The sequence below is a fragment of the Ammospiza nelsoni genome, chromosome 8, assembly GCF_027579445.1.
Source record: "Ammospiza nelsoni isolate bAmmNel1 chromosome 8, bAmmNel1.pri, whole genome shotgun sequence".
In the NCBI taxonomy this organism is placed as follows: domain Eukaryota; kingdom Metazoa; phylum Chordata; class Aves; order Passeriformes; family Passerellidae; genus Ammospiza; species Ammospiza nelsoni.
Genome location: NC_080640.1, coordinates 33,118,705 through 33,134,464, shown reverse-complemented (window position 1 = coordinate 33,134,464; position 15,760 = coordinate 33,118,705). Strand labels below are relative to the sequence as shown.

The 15,760-nt window shown below is 51.1% G+C and overlaps 1 protein-coding gene across 1 annotated transcript; it reads right to left on the bottom strand.

Moving 5' to 3' along the window:
- Positions 1-1,435: 1,435 nt before the first annotated feature.
- LOC132076332 (microsomal triglyceride transfer protein-like) lies at positions 1,436-15,133 on the bottom strand. Its single transcript, XM_059477361.1, has 18 exons — positions 15,067-15,133; positions 12,537-12,715; positions 11,032-11,175; positions 10,464-10,571; positions 9,804-9,920; positions 8,866-9,005; positions 8,635-8,788; positions 8,310-8,467; positions 7,936-8,101; positions 6,860-6,967; positions 6,534-6,746; positions 6,223-6,437; positions 5,552-5,649; positions 4,793-4,914; positions 4,025-4,252; positions 3,623-3,747; positions 3,243-3,413; positions 1,436-2,302 (listed from the first exon to the last, which is right to left on the bottom strand). Exons 1-18 carry the CDS (start codon positions 15,131-15,133, stop codon positions 2,155-2,157), a joined length of 2,661 nt encoding a protein of 886 aa, XP_059333344.1. The 3' UTR covers positions 1,436-2,154.
- Between the last annotated feature and the right edge of the window lie 627 nt (positions 15,134-15,760).

Genomic DNA, 15,760 nt, shown 5'->3' with positions numbered 1-15,760 from the left:
TGCATGGGAATTTTTGCAAGCTAGACTATGAGCATAAGTAGATGTGTATGTGCCTTACTCAATTTCTGTAAAACTTTTGCCAATTATATTGACGTTAATTGCTTTGCACCAATGAATACAATAAGTTATTGTGACATAGTAAACGACTTAATATCACACTTTGCTAAGACTATATAAGCTGGAGAACACTCAGAATAAAAAACTTATTTCTTTTGAGACCCTGATCACATGTGTGTTTGTCAGGTCCGACCTAAAGGTGACACCTGGAGGCAGGAGGGGACAGCATTGCCATCCCGAACCCAGCTCAGGGGGTGAGGGCTGCCCAGGACCAACCCTGGTCCATCGCAGAGGTCCCTGGAGCTCCTGTGCCGCTCGTGGGACATTCCTGGGAGCCGGAGCGAGGGTTTGGGATGCGGCTGCAGCCGCTGGAGGTCACTGCTGCTCTGCAGCTCCGCACGGAACGCGGCTCCTGGAGGGGCCACAGGAGCGCTGCGACATCCCTGGGAGATGGATGGACAGAGGCTGCCCTGGGGATCCTCACCAGCAGTCACACCTGGCACTCCAACCCCGCCCGATTGTCCCTGTCCCTCGCTGCTGGATGGAGGGACTCTCTGGGAGGCTGAGGGAGCTGGCAAGGGGCTCAGCCTGGAGCAAAGGAGGCTCAGGGGGCCCTTGTGGCTCTGCACAACTCCTGACAGGAGGGGACAGCCAGGGGGGGTCGGGCTGTGCTGCCAGGGAACAGGGACAGGACAAGGGGAAAGGGCCTCAGGCTGGGCCAGGGGAGGCTGGAAATGAGGGAAAATTCCTTCACGGAGAGGGCTGGCAAGCACTGGAACAGGCTGGGTAAAATAAATTCACATCCCGGTCCCTTTCTGCCCATCCAAACTGAGGGGACTCCATTCCAGCTCTGCGGGCACAGTGTCACCTTTACTGGGGACCTGGGGCTGAGAGGTCCCTTCTGGGAGGGTTTGGAGCCATTGCCAAGGAAATGGGTGACTTCACCAAAAGGCCCATGGTCCTTCATTGTGTTTGAGCATCTAACCAGGACTGGGAAAAATAAAATCCTTGTGAGGGCTTGGAAAACATCAGGATTCAGCAGGACAGCAAAGCTGCCAGCAGCAATGCAAACTGGTGAAATCTGTATTCAGATGTCCTCCCCCCTTGCAAAGGGTCTGGAAACACATTCCCAACTCCAATCCCAGCTACAGGACCTGGTCCCTCTGGCAGGACAGGTATCCTTTGGGACTAGGAGTTCAGCTGATTTGGGGTAAATATCAGCTGGATGGCAAATCCGCCTTTGTCAGTCTCTAGAGGAGGAGGAAGAGGAAAGGGAGCACCCTAAATGCAGACCTAGAAAGCAGGTTCTTGCTGGAAATGCCTCCTCCTTCTGCCTTTCCATGTGTCCAGGACAGTTACGAGTCAAACAGAGACAGTATGAAAACACAGGGCATTTATTTCTGTACATAACCAAAGTGCTTGTAATTGGTGTCTCCAGATGGAAAACCAGGCAAGTCTCCTCCCCTGAACCAGGAGACTCAGTGCTAACATTTCAGGCTCATAATTAACAAAAGAATGTATACTCCATATTCCTCTTTTCTTTCCTAAAAAGGTTGTTTTGTAGCACACACACCACAGAAAAAGGGCTAAAAAGACTTCCAAGGCACATTACTATCAGGAAGGAATGGAGAAATGCTGCCTTTTCCTCACCAGCCCTCTGATCCTGGAGGTGTTGGGTGGGGTGGATGACAGCAATCCAGCTTGGGCAAGGAAGGTCATTTATTCCCTCCACTGGGGAGTTCCAGCTGGCTGCAGATGTGTCCCCTCCTGACAGCTTTGGTAAACAGGGAGAAAACTCAGCATTTTGGGGTGCAGTCCTCCAGGAGGGTTTCTTGGGCTCTCAGGAACTAATCCACTTGCAAAACAAGGCTGTTTTTCATGAGAAATAGCTTGGCTTCCAGCAAGGCCCTGCCCCATGAAGGGGAGGAGTCGGAAATCTGAGCCTTTGGGGTGTGAGGGCAGGTTTGGGGGCACGGGGTGTGTCTGTTCTTCAGCAGCTCCTCTTGTCCTTCCTCATCATCCTTCTGGTGCCCTTATTGCAGCATTCTCCTCATTCAAAGGTGGTTGTGGAGGAGAATCCCGAGGTGCTCTGGCTCCCTATTCCTTTTCTGCAGCCAGCAGGAGGTTGCAGACCCTGGAGTTGGTTTGGTGCAGGGCAAATTCCCTGCCGGGCACGGCGCCGCGCCGGCCCCTCCGAGCGGTGCTGCTCCGGCTCCCGGCAGACTGGGACACTGAGAGCACTTCCCTGTGGGACAGAGGGACAGCAGCACGGGCAGGAGCCTCTGGTGGGGGGGGTGGATCTCACCCTTCTCCTCCCAGCCACCATCTCCTGATGGTCTCATGTGTCACTATAGGACACGGAACAACACGAGCGCACACACCGCTGCTCTCAAGGTGAGGAAAAGGGAAATTTATTTTCTGACTCCAACATTTATAGATTTCTAAAAGTGACAGTGGATTGGAGGGTGACAGTGCCACCTCTCCAATGACACTGGACAAACCAACAGTCTATCAAATTTCTCCTCTTCTATAAAAGAATGCAAAACAATCAGTTATTTACAGAAAGTGTGTGAGAAAGTTTGCTACAAGAATGTCAACATCAGAAGGGTTAGAGAATCCTAAAAAATCAGAGCAACACTTATGGATGATTGTCGCAGATATTTTTTCATGAAAAATCATTTCCTTAGGATTTCTCCTCCTGAGAAAATGAGAGGCCTCAGGAACAAAATGTAAACATTGATTATCTGCTGCTGTGGAATGCAACAGGTGGATCTGTGATTGGCCCATGTTGGATGTTTGTAATTAATGGCCAATCACAGTCAGCTGGCTCAGACACAGAGTCCCAGACAGCTGCCTTTGTTATCATTCCTTCTTTTCTATTCTTAGCTTAGCTAGCCTTCTGATGAAATCTTTGCTTCTACTCTTTTAGTATAGTTTTAATGTAATATATATCATAAAATAATAAATCCAGCCTTCTGAAACATGGAGTCAGATCCTCATCTCTTCCCTCATCCAAGAACCCCTGTGAACACCGTCACAGATGATGCTTCCATCCATATCAGGAACTAGTGGTGCCCTTCCCTCATCCCTACCAATTCCCACCCAATAAGTGCAACCATTAATCCTCTCCTCTTCCCTCCTTTCTCTCAAGCCCACCAGGATGTTTCTGCAGGATCTGGTGCTACCTGTATGGGACCTGCTCCTCCCTCAGCTGCAGGCACATGAGCACGGGGCTGCTGGAAAACCTCAGCTTGGTGTCAAAGTGGATGGAGGTCTCCACCTCTGTCTGGCTCCTCAGGGTGGCTTGGAGCAAAGGGGAATCCAGTTCAGCCTGGAAATCCATGGCAAGGCTTCCCCTGGGAGACAGAAGCACGAAGGGTCTGGTCACAGAGCAATGGCCTGAGCTGGGCACTAAACAACTCCATAAACACCTCAGTTAGAGGTCTGGCCATGGAAAATGTCTGTGTAAGCACCAGGAAAGGCTGGACCCACCAGGAGAAGAGCAGGGAGCAGTGGAAATCCACCCTTGCCCCCCAGGTATTCCCATTCCCAGAGCCAGGCTGACCTGGCACTGACGCTGGTTTTCAGCTCCTGCTCCCAAATGCTCACGTCCATGTCAGCTGAGATGTCCAGCCCCAGCCCACCCTGGAGTCTGACGGTCACTTGGAGGCCAGACTGCAGAGGAATGACCTGGAAGATGGAAAAGGCAGAGCTCCCTGTGGCCAGGCCCTGCTCCTGGATGAGTGCTGGCACCAGCAGGGCCTTGTGGCTGCTGGGAATGTCCATCCCAACCCTGCACCTCAGCCACGGGTCTCCCATGGCAGAACAAGCCATCCCACCGCTTTACCAACCCCCAAGACACATCTGGCAGTGCCACCTCGCTCTCAGATTTGTGTCTGTGGTGTGCAACATCCACAGGCTCAGTTGGGATGTGCAGACTGGCCACTGCTTCCTCCCCAGCCAGTACCTGGTGATGGTCCATCAGCAGGAGGTTCCCCCTGACCACACTGGTGGGCTCTGCACTGCTCAGCAGGACCTTGCCCATCAGGTCTGTGTATCCCTGGAAGAAGACAATTGGCCGCAGCTGGACGTCAAAGAAGGTGGCTGCCATCCCAGCCATGAGCTCTGGCTCCTCTTCTCCTTCCGAGAGGTTTTCTCCCATCATCGGCTCCATCCCTTGTGCTTCAAAGGTCACCTGGAAGACAGAAGTGGACAGGAGCAGGACATCAGTGATGGAGTGACTTGGGCGAGGCATCCAAGCTGAGGTGCCACTGAGGCATCCAAGCCATCCCTGAGCACCCTGAGATACCAGTGTGACATCCAAACCTTCCCTGAGCACTCTGAGGTATCAGTGTGGCATCCAAACCATCCCTGAGCACCCTGAGATACCAGTGTGACATCCAAGCCATCCCCGAGCACTCCAAGGTACCCGTGTGACATCCAAGCCATCCCTGAGCACTCTGAGGTGCCACTGAGGCATCCAAACCTTCCCTGAGCACCCTGAGGTACCAGTGTTCCATCCTCTGGTTTTTGGGGAGCAGGGGGCTCCCCTCTCCAGAGCAGGAGTCTGGTTTCACACCAGCAATTTGGGAATTTGCCTTTTTCTGACACAGGACGTGCTGAGCACAGAGGCGAAGCACCACAAGGAGGTGAAGAAGGGACACAGGGACAGCAGTGGCACCCCTGGGTTGTGCTGTCACCCCCCTGCAGCCCCCAGCCCCTCTCTCAGTGGCACCTGAGCTGCACGGAGCCGCTGGCCGTGGCTGAGCAGGGAGAAGTCGGAGACGCTCTTCCTCAGGAATCCACCCTCCACAAACAGCAGGTCCAGCCCAAAAGTGGAGGTCAGGTCCTGGGTGACTGAAGGGCAGAGAGATGCCCATGAGCACCCCTGGGTGTCTGGTGGAAAGGGTGCTAACAGGATGAACTTTAAGGTCCCTCCAACCCAAACCTGTGGCACCACTCCGCATCTTCTCCTTCCATTCTGGCAACACTCAAATGATTCAGCATTGCAAGGTTGGTTTTTTTTCTCCCTGGCTATTCCACCTTCACTGACCCTCTGCAAGGCCAGACTGATCTAATTTGAACGGGGACAGAAATGAGGGGTGAAGAATTCAGCAGATATTTAGCAAGCGCTGCTTTTTGCAGTCTCTGAATTTTGATTCTTTCTTTTAAATCTCAGGGCAAGAATCCTCCTCTCTGAAGATCTTATTAAAAATACAAAAGGAACTTGTCAGGGAAAGCATGGAAACTCCCACCAGGAACCCGTTGTTGGTTTCATTTCCAGCTGAAGTTCCTCTTTCAAACCAGCAGGATTTGGCAAAAGTTTGTGTCAGAGAAGGGCATGTTCATATCTCTGGTACTGGGGGACGTTCTCAGAAACCTCCCTGAGATTTTGGGGCATTCTACAGACCTGGATCCTCCTCTGGAGCTGCCTTTTCCCACCAACCCCTCCTTTAACCCTCTGAGGGGACCAAGGTGTCCCTTGTGCTGTCACCTGCCAGAGGTCCTGAGAAAGAGGAGGAGATGCCAACTTTGGAGAAGAAGTTGTAATTGTTGATCCGTGGGTCTGCCATGATGTCTTTCAGTATCTTCCTGGAAAAGAGAGGGAAAGGATGTGTCAGCACTGGGAGGGAGGGAAGGCAAGGGGTCAGTGGTCACCACAGAAGGAAATATAATTTGCCAAAGTGTTTCTCATGGTTGCTGACTGTCCAGAGCAGCGTGAGGAAAAAGTGAAAGCTTTAGATGTAGGCTACCCTGGAATTCCTTTTCCCCTGGATTACTAGGATAAACCAGGCAGATATTTTTGTGCAGTTTTTACGTAGCTGTGAAAAGTGTGAGTGCTTGGTTTGTTCTGTGCAGACAGGAAGATTATTGCAGGCACAAATTGTGCACTGCCCTGGGAGCCAGAGCTTCAGCCTCCAAGGACTCTGCTAAACCCACAGCCTGGGTTCTGCTGCCATGGGGCAGGATGACAAAATCTGGTTCTGCCTGTGTGACATCTGCATCCCTGTTTTTACTCCAGGGATATCCAGGCAGCCCCCATGAAGTGATGTCAGCACAGTTTAAAGATATATTGGTCCAAACCCCCGAGCTGGATTGAGGAGGAGGAGGAGAAAAAGGGGATACAGAGCAGAGGGAAAATGTCCCTGTGCCCTCAAGCCCCACCTTGCCAGGTGGTGGTGGTCACGCAGGCTGTTCTGCACCTTCAGCAGCAGGAACGTGGCCACCTCTGTCTCCATCTCCGTGGTGGCCAGCAGGATGTTGATGACATCCATGGGCAGGGGGTGGTTATCCAGGAGGATTTCTGCAGCTGCCAGGCGACAGGTTTTGTCATAACTCTTCCTCTTCTGGTGGAAAATCCTCCTCATCACTTGCTTCACCTGATGGGAAGGGGTAATTGAGAGTGAAGGGCACCCCAGCAGCTTGGCTTTGAGTGGGGAGGGGAGCCCCAAGCCTCACACAACCTGCTCTCCTACCTTGCTGGAGATGTGGGGAGCGGGGAATCGCTGCAGGGCAGAGGTGGCAGCGGTGGTGACAGCCGTGGGACCGCCCTCAGCGTGCTCCAGGAGGGTGGGGATGGTCTCAGGGAGCCTTGCATTGCCCAGGGCCAGCAGGGAAATGACCACCCTGGGCTCCTCCTGGGCACCTCTGAGCCCCCCGAGGATGGTTTCCACCCCACGCTCCACCACCTGCTTGGGATTTGCAGGAGGAGAGGAGAGTGAGGGACAGGAGATATTCTGGGCACCCCTGGAATTGGGGGGTGTCCCAAAAAGCCAAGTGTGAGGGACTGCAGAGGACCCACCTGCAGCCCACAGAGCTTCTGCTGGCACAGCTTGCCCACCAGAGAGCCCACAGCAACTACTCCTGTCTCCCAGATCTCAGGTGCCAGCTGCCTCCCATCCAGCTTGTCCTGGGCATCAGGAAAGGGGTAACAGGAAGCAGGAAAAAAAGAAATTAGGGAGAAAAATAAAAGGAAAAAAAGAGAAGGAGTTTGCTTTACCTGTTATCTCAAGCAAGTCAGGTGTCACTGGCTGGGGGCTGTGTACAAATCACAAACAGGACAGGGCTGCTGTGAAATGTGCTTTGAGCTGTTTTGTTTTCCAGCATCAGTCTCATTACATGGTTATGACAATGGGAAGAGGCCACCAGCTCACATCCCAGGCAGCAGGCCAAAAAACTTAGTGTTACAACTTACTTATAAGCTTCTTGACCAATCACAAAAAGCAAAAGCACATTGACAGTAGTTCCATCCAACCACTATAAGCACAGGTACCTTTGGTTAACACAATGCTTGCTTATTTCAAATACAATACCTGCTTGTAAGCCTTAAAACACAATGCACAGAGCTCCATTATTAAACTTCAACCTTCCTAATGTCTCACTAGATAAACTTTTCTGTAGCTTAGGGAGTTATTCTAGACAAGTGTTAATACACAGAGCATTGTTCTATTTGTCCTTCCTTTTCTACTTTTTCAATAATTTTTCTGCTGACCATTCTCATGGTTGCTGCTTAGCTCTAATCACAGTTCTGCTGTCTCTGGGGCCTGCCTTTTGCAGCTTCCCCAAAACCCTCTGATTTTGTGGATTCCCACAGTGGGGGAAAACTAGTTCTTACCTGCCTTGAAGGAGGCCATGCATGATTTAATTGGATAAAATGCTCGGGCTCTAAATTGAGATTTTATTATCTTTAATGCACTGATACAAAGCATCTTCTGCTGGATTCTTTTGCTCTGGAAATCATCTACTCCCATCCCACTAAATGCACATGAACCAAACCCATGAGCAGGAAAATCAATTTCTACAGAAAGGTTTCCCTTGTTCCATGGTGTGTGTGGATCCATCCCAGGATGGGGAAGAGAGGGAGATGTCCATACTCACCAGGACGAGCTGGAGAAGCTCTCCTGAAGGCCGGGGAGAGAAAGCTGCTGCGTAGAGAAACTTCTCCAGGAGGGATTTGGGCTCCTGGCTGAAATCCAGGAACTCTGAGAGCGCTGCCAAGGAAGCCACCGACTGTGTGGCCACCGCTGCCTCCACCAGGAAGGGGCTGGAGCAGGAGGAGGGAAATCAGCAGAGGCACAGCCCACAAAAACCCTGCAGTGCTTGGACAGGACAGGCATTGGGAGAAGCCAGAGAACACTGCCTCTAGCCAGGATGGAGGAGCATGGAGAAGCTGCCATGGAGCAGCACCAACCATCCCCGTCTGTCTTGCCCAGCGCTCGGAATTTTGGAGCCACAGCTCCAGGGGCTCTCACCGTGCCTCCTCGGGGGCTCTCCTCAGCAGCTGCAGCACATCCCTCTTCTTGGCACTGCGCAGCATCTGGATGAACCTCTGGAACTGCCAGGCTGTCGCCACCCTCGAGGTGTCTGTTCTGACTCTCTGCCTGTCAAACGCCTTCAGGAAGGCTCTCAGCTGCAAAGGTGAGGTTTGTTAGGGGGGATTTAGCCTCTTTTCCCACGTTATCACAGGGTAACATTTGCACCAAAGCAGCCCCTCCAAAAGCACCACTGGGGTTTAACCCCAAACCCCACGAGTGCCCAGCCTGAGGGGGAGTTTTGGGGCTCAGCAGCATCACTGACCGACGGGCAGTGGGTGCAGACCCTCCTGAAGGGCAGGCTGGCCGTGCCCAGGGGCTGGGGCCGTGCCCCCATGCCAGCCAGCACATCCTCAAAGCTCTGTCCAGACACCTCTGCCAGCCCAGGCACTGCAGGAGACACCAGCTGGAGCTGCTGCCTGGGAAGGCAGAAACAGTCAGTGGGAAGTTTTGTGATTCCCACCCTCCATGGCCAGGGGTTGGGATCATCCCTCACCTTGAGCTGATTTTGATGCCAGAGCGGGATCTCAGGGCTGGAGCCACCACGTGGCTTTCCTCTGCCAGGACTGACTGCAGCAGGCTGTCCCTCACCACGTACTGGCTTCTGCTGGAGGGCTGCCACTCCACTCCAAAAATCTTGGGAAAGGAAAGGCAATGAGGAAAAAAGCAACCTTTTGTTCCCCTTGGCCTCTCCCCAGGAGATTTATCTCTTTACATTAGCAGGAAAAGAACTTTCCAGTCCACCAAGTCACCTACTTCACTTGCAAAATGTAGGAAAGGAAAATCCATCAGAGCCCACCTTCTTCCCAGGTGTGGGAGAAGGCACCACCAGGTGAGGAGCAGCAAGGGGATGCCCCCAGCCATGGCTGATGCAGGCAGACAGAGGGGTGACACCACAGGGACTTGCACAACAAGGAGGTCTTGAGACCCCTGCCAGGGCCCCTGGGATCTCCATGGGAATGTCCACTTTTATACTGAATTCAGTAGAATTAGTATATTTTCAAAAAAACTCGTAAATTTTGGTTATGGCAGGTATGACTGCATCAAGACCCACAGGATTTCCTCTGTTTATGTCAGGGCTGAGCACAGGCTACTGCTTTCAGCAAAACAGAATCCTGTCAAAATAATCCCCCATGCAGCGAGACCCAGAAACCATCCCTGCATCTGCAGCTTCCCAAGCAGGATCAGCTGACAGCTCAGAACTGATAACAAGAGTGGGGATGGGGTGACCCAGAGCACCTTTGCTGCTCCTTCCCACCTCGAGACCCTCCTGAGGGATGCTGGTGCATCCCACTTTGGGGATGGGTCTAAGAGTCCCATCCCAAGCTGCTGCCGAAGGCTGAAGCCAGCTGGGAATGGGAATCCAAGCCCACCTGCCAAAGGATTTTAGGGGTGGCCCTGCTGAGCCCCCCACAGTGAGAGCAATGGACTTGCTTTGTTCATGGAGGTGAATCCAGACTTTGGCTTCGAGCAGCTGAGGAGATCTTTGGTCTTGGTGATGGAATGGTTGGACACGGTGTAGGTGACCTGGCAGCTTCCAGAGGCATCTTCCTGAAAACAAACAGGAGTGACCACGAGTGTTAAACACTCTGTGGAGGGGACAGACACAAAGGCCAACCCAGCAAAGAGAACAGCAGCTAAAATCCAGAATGTGGGACAAATCAGAGGGTGGTTGGATAGCTCCAAGTCCATCTTTGTAAATTCAGGCTCTAAATTAAGATTTAATTAAGCACCCCTGTGACTGCATTTGGGATTCTGAGGTTATTTCATGTTGTTCACAGGTCATTCCAGCTGGCTGCTGGCAAAGCAAATCCTGTTGGCAGGAATGCTTGTGGAGTTTTTTCTCTGCTGTTCCTACTGTCCAGGGAAAGGCTGTGATTTTGTAAGGGATGCCAATTGCTGAAAATTAGGTTATTTTATTTTAACTCTTCTGCCTTTCCAAGAGTCACCCTTGCTCACAGCCCGGTTGGAGCAGCAGACCCAATGTTATTTACCCTGAATTTTGCCCCCTCTGCTGAAGCTCATGGGCTGGCTCGGCTCCAGGGCCAGCTCTCCTGGTCCATCTCTGGGTTTTGGTCCCAGCTCTGGACCTACCTCCACTGTGGTGCCGGCATGGGGCTGAAGCTGGAACAGACTGGTGATGCCTCGTTTCAGGTTGGAGATCAGGATGTTTTCTGCTTCATTCCCGTAGAAAGCTTTGACCTGGGAGGGCAGGAGGGGGTGCCTGGCTGAGGGGACATCTCTGGGGTCCCTGCAGGCTCCCTGCTGCCTTCCCTGACAAAAGGGAACCTGAGAACACCCTGCAGACCCCCGAGGAATTTTCTCAAGGAGGCCCTTATCCCTCAATAGCGTGAGGTCTGTGAATGCAGGAACACAAAATTTCCCTTTCCTTCCCACCCTGGGGTCCCACAGCCTCAGAGGAGAAGGCCAGAAAGGAGCTTATATCCCATGGTTAGGGCTGAAGAGCTTTAACATGGGATTCTGCAGCTCCAGCTGAGTCCTTCTGGAGCACGGGACTCCTTGTAGGGTCCAACATTGGCCAGTGCTCTGAAATCAGAGGTGGAGATGGAGCTCCCATGGGCCTCATAGCCCAGAAAATCTAGGATGAGGACAGGAATGCTTTGCAGAGGGCATGAACATGCCCAGGAGGTGTCCAGCTGACCTTGCCACTGCTCCAGGAGATGAACACTGGCTGCTGGAGCTCTGCCTGTGCCTCTGGGCTCAGAGCAATCTCTACAGGGGAGCCTCCACTGCTGTCCTGGCTCCTCTGCTCCTCTGGCTGGTGTTGGGCCTTCAGGTCATGGATCTACAACAGCAGAAGATGCAGAAAGCAGTGACCAAGTGTCTGCTCTGAGGCTGGTGTGCATTTCCCCTGCAGGCAGTGAATTTGGTCAGAGAGGTCATTTTTCAGCTGTCATGGGCTAGAAACAGAAGGGGTTGTGTGGAAACCCAGAGCAGTGGGAATATTTCTCTGTGTGCCCTGGGGTGTCCTGACCCCCAAGGGAGCCCTGACTTTGACCCTCATTCATGGAGAAAGTTTCCCAGACTTCAAGATAGACTGGGACCCACAAAAGTGTGCAATAGATTATAGAGAACAGTGTAGGTGTATCACTTGGTGAGAAATTGAGGGTTTGGGATTTTTAGTGTGTTGTGGATGGAAGCAAGATGGAGGGCACAGGGTGTCATCCTGGGTTTCTTCTTCATGCTGCTTCTTCCTCCTTCTCCATGGGTTTGGGTGGCATTTTGTAATTGGGTGGAAAAGTCCCCATTGCAGCTCTTTGGGATCAGTTATTGGGTTAAAATGGAAAATAATCCAGGTGTCAGTTCTTCATTGGATAGTTTAGTCTTAAAAGCCCTTGGAACAAGAGATTGTTGGCCATTTGCTGCCTTCTAATGAAAAGCTGCCTGTCACTGTGATATTTTCTGAAAAATCCCTTCAGGATTTTTCTCCTGAGAGGCTGAGAAGCCTCAGAAAAGAAATGTAAACAATAATTATCTGATTGCTTGGAATGTGGTCTGGAGGTTGCTGACCAACAGGTGCATCTTGGATTGGTTCCATATGAATTGTTTTTACTTAATGACCAATCCCAGCCAGCTGCGTTGGACTCTCTGAGTCTGCCATGAGTTTTATTATTCATTCTTGTCAAGCCTCCTGATGTCTCCTTTCTCTCTTTCTTTAGTATAGTGTAAGAAGATGTGAAAGAAGGAAGGTGTGGGAGAAGAAGAGAGACAAAGAGAAAGAGACAAAGAGGTACAATATCAGTCTTCTAAGAACTTGGAGTCAGATTCTCATCTCTCACCTCATCCTGGGGACCCACTACACCACAACAATTGGTGACCACAGCGGCCAAACTCACAGCAGTGAGACTGTTTTACTGGTAAGAAACAATAAACACCTGAGTCTGAACATGAGTTACTGTCTCAAGTGCCTTCAATCCAGACCCAGAAAAACCAACAGGGTTTCAGCTCCTGGGGTGTTCCCAGCAGGAACCCCTGGCTGGGATGGCTGTAGCACCCCTGTACAGGAACCCCTGGCTGGGATGGCTGTACACCCCTGTACAGGAACCCCTGGCTGGGATGGCTGTACACCCCTGTACACACCTGCAGCTCCTGGGGTGTTCCCAGCAGGAATTCCTACCTGGAATGGCTGTACTCCCCTGTACCCACCTGCAGCTGGAGCAGCTCCTCCCCGCCTGGGTCCCTCCAGAGCTGCTGCAGATGGATCAGTGCCTCAGCCTGCAGCCGGGCTCCCCACGGGGATGGTGTGGAGGTGTGCTGCAGCTGCACAGCCAGGGAGTACTGGTACTGATACAGGCTCCTGGGGTGGAAAGAAGGCAGCAGATTCCCTGGGGAAAGATGGAAGTGTTGGAGGGAAGCAGTCATGTGTTGTTATCTTGTTGTTGTTACCGTAACTCTAAAGTCCCATACTTTCTGGGTGATAGTTCTTGGGGGCAGCTCTTCACAACAGCATTGCTTCTTCATCAGGGCTCCTCCAAGGCTCTCCGTGACTGGCCAACCCACCCCCTTTTATCCCAGTGATCTTCATTAGCCACAGCTGCCGCCCAATTAAGGACATCTCAGCTGCAGAACAACTAGGACTGGGGCAAGGCCACTTATACAATACATAGATTTTACTAGGACTGCTACTGTATTTCCCCCTTTCCTTTTACTTACAGATATTCAAATACAATACAGATATTAAAGTACAATACATACATTTCCCCATGACTCAAAGGCCATGTACAACACACACAGCTCCTTGCTCAAAGGCCACATTCTCACAGCTCCTGGTTGTCACAGCTCCTCGACTCAAAGGCCATGTTTCCTTTACAGCTCTTGGCTGTGCTGTCTTCTATCACGTCTTCTTGTTGTTATATTTCTGGAGTCCCAGCTCTCAGGCCGCCACAGCTGCCGCCCATTAAGGACATCACAGCTGCAGAACAACTAGGATTGGGGCAAGGGCACTTATACAATACATAGATTTTACTAGGACTCCTACTATAGTCATGGATTGTGGATGCTGAGAGAGCAAGGGATCATTCCCCAGGCATCGTCCTAGGAAAAGCTGTGAGAAGCTCAGAGAGAGGAATCAAAACAATTCTTATCTTAAGGTTTTGCAGCTGGTGTTTTGAGCAGTTGTTTTTCATGAGCTGTTTAGAATGGTGGTCCCTTGTGGCAGCAGCTCTATGGCCACAGAGAGCAGGCACAGGCTTTCCCAGGCATTTATCCCTGGGGAAGGCTGAGAAAAAGCTCAGAGACAGAATTGAAACAATTCTTATCTCCACCTGCTACACCTGTTACTAAACATATATAGAATGTGTTATAGAGATTTATTTACCAAAGAGTAATAGTGTTTTAATTAGTTAGCCAAAAGGTCAAAGCTGTATCAAACAAACTAAAGAAAGTTACGAGTTTCTTAAAATTATAATAATAATATAGTATAAAAACATAAAACAGTAGTTTAACCTTCTACATCCTAGAGTCAATACTAATTACACCCACATCAGAGAAACCCCTACAATAGCAGTTCCTTAATTAACCTATTGGGTGACATGTGTTATTAAAAACCAATCAGGTTCTGGATGAATTATGTTGGTTATAAATATCACGAGACTGTAATAAAGTAAGTGTTTGGTCTTCTGACCAGTATGGAGTTGTGTCACTTCCACAGCTGTTCCTGACTCGATGGTGACAATGGATCACCTCCATCCCAGAGGGCACCTGGACTCGCAGGTGCTGATGACCTGGGTCACTGCACCCCCTGGGAGGGCAGGCTAGCTGATGGAAAGGTTTTCCTGGGCAAATATTTGTGCCTGTGGTTTGGATATTTGGGTGATCTCCAGGCTGACAGCTGATTCCTGCTTGTGTTTCCAGCCCTGCCTCAGAAAGGATGGCTGGAGCAGCAGCTCTGCTTGGGCACTTTTGGAAATGCCCAAGAAACACACTTTAATCCTGAAGGGAGGTTTCCTGAGCATGCCCATGGACAGGGGGGATATCTCCAGTGCCTTTTCAGCTCTGGGCATTAACTGGGGTACAATCAACACTTTTAGGGGAGAAAAGAAGCAGAATTCTTCATCTTAGGAGTTTTCCATTTGGAACTTCTAACTCCTAATTAAATCACTGTCTCCGTGCTAAGGCAAAATGAAGTTGGTGGGACAGCATTAGTTCAAAAATCCCTGCTTTAATCTTTTTTTTCTAGATTTATTTGAAGTCCCTTCTCTTGCTCATATACAAGTGTGTTTGAAGGGGGGGTGGTTGCCTTTGCCATGACAAAAGCAGTCAGATCTGTTTTCTGAAGTCACTTGAAATTCTCTGGCAAATTTGATGCACTTGCTGGACTTCTGAAATGTTTTACTGCTTTTCTGCTTTTAACAACAAATGAATCAATGGAAATCCAGCTCAGTCCCTGGGGCTTTCCTCTGTGAGACAGACTGAGGAGTTTTCACAGTTCTGCACTCTGTGCAGTTTAAAAAGCTCCAGCTCTCTGATTTTCCCCATTTCCATTATGGAAAGGACTTCCAAAATCCCCAAAATTTCCCAGCCTCAGGAGATGCTCATGCTGTGTGCAGTTTGCCAGTCCCTGTTCCCTGCTTGGCTGCAGCCTGGGAGGATAAATGCTGGGATGAGCATCTCACCTCTCCGGGCATCCGGACCCCATCGAGTCCCTGGTCCCAAACCAGCCCAAAGCCTCTCTTACCTTTTGCTGCTCTCAGGAGGGAAAAGCAAAGCAGGCACAAGCATCCCCACAGTGCCTGTGGGTCCATGCTGGGCTCCAGGGCCCATCCAGAGGGCAGGAGCAGGGAAGGGAGGGGGCCGGGAGAGAGGAACCGCACAGCAAAAGTGCCAAGATCAGCAGTGCCGGGCGATGGGGCCCGACCTTCTCCTGTCCCCGCCTCACCCAAGGAGAGGGAAATAATTAAACCTTTGTACCAACCCCCAGCAGCCGCGGAGGGTTTGGAAATCAGCTGGGGTTCGCCAAAGGCCGGCGGGAGGGGAGGAAAGCTGGGAGAAAAAGAGCAGCCAGAAGCATTGAGGGGAGGAGGAATTGTCAGTTTGTCCTGATACGGGAGGGGGATGCTCAGAAAGCTGCTCTGTCTTTTGGAGATCTATCTCTTCCCATCACAGGATAGAAAACAGTTCCTTTCAAAAGAAAAGCCCCAGAAGGGGGAAGGGGGAAACAGCTTTTCCATCCTTTTAGCTGGAGACTGGGATTTGCAGCCTGGAGGCTCAAGTTACTTAAAGGGCCAGGCTGGAGGGGACGGGGAGCACTGCTACCCCCAGAAAGAAATGGGAAAGGCTTGGGAAATCCATCTCTAAACCGCTTGGCCCACTGACCATACAGCATTTTTATTAGTGCATGAACCCTCTGATTGCTGAGTTTAATTGTTTTC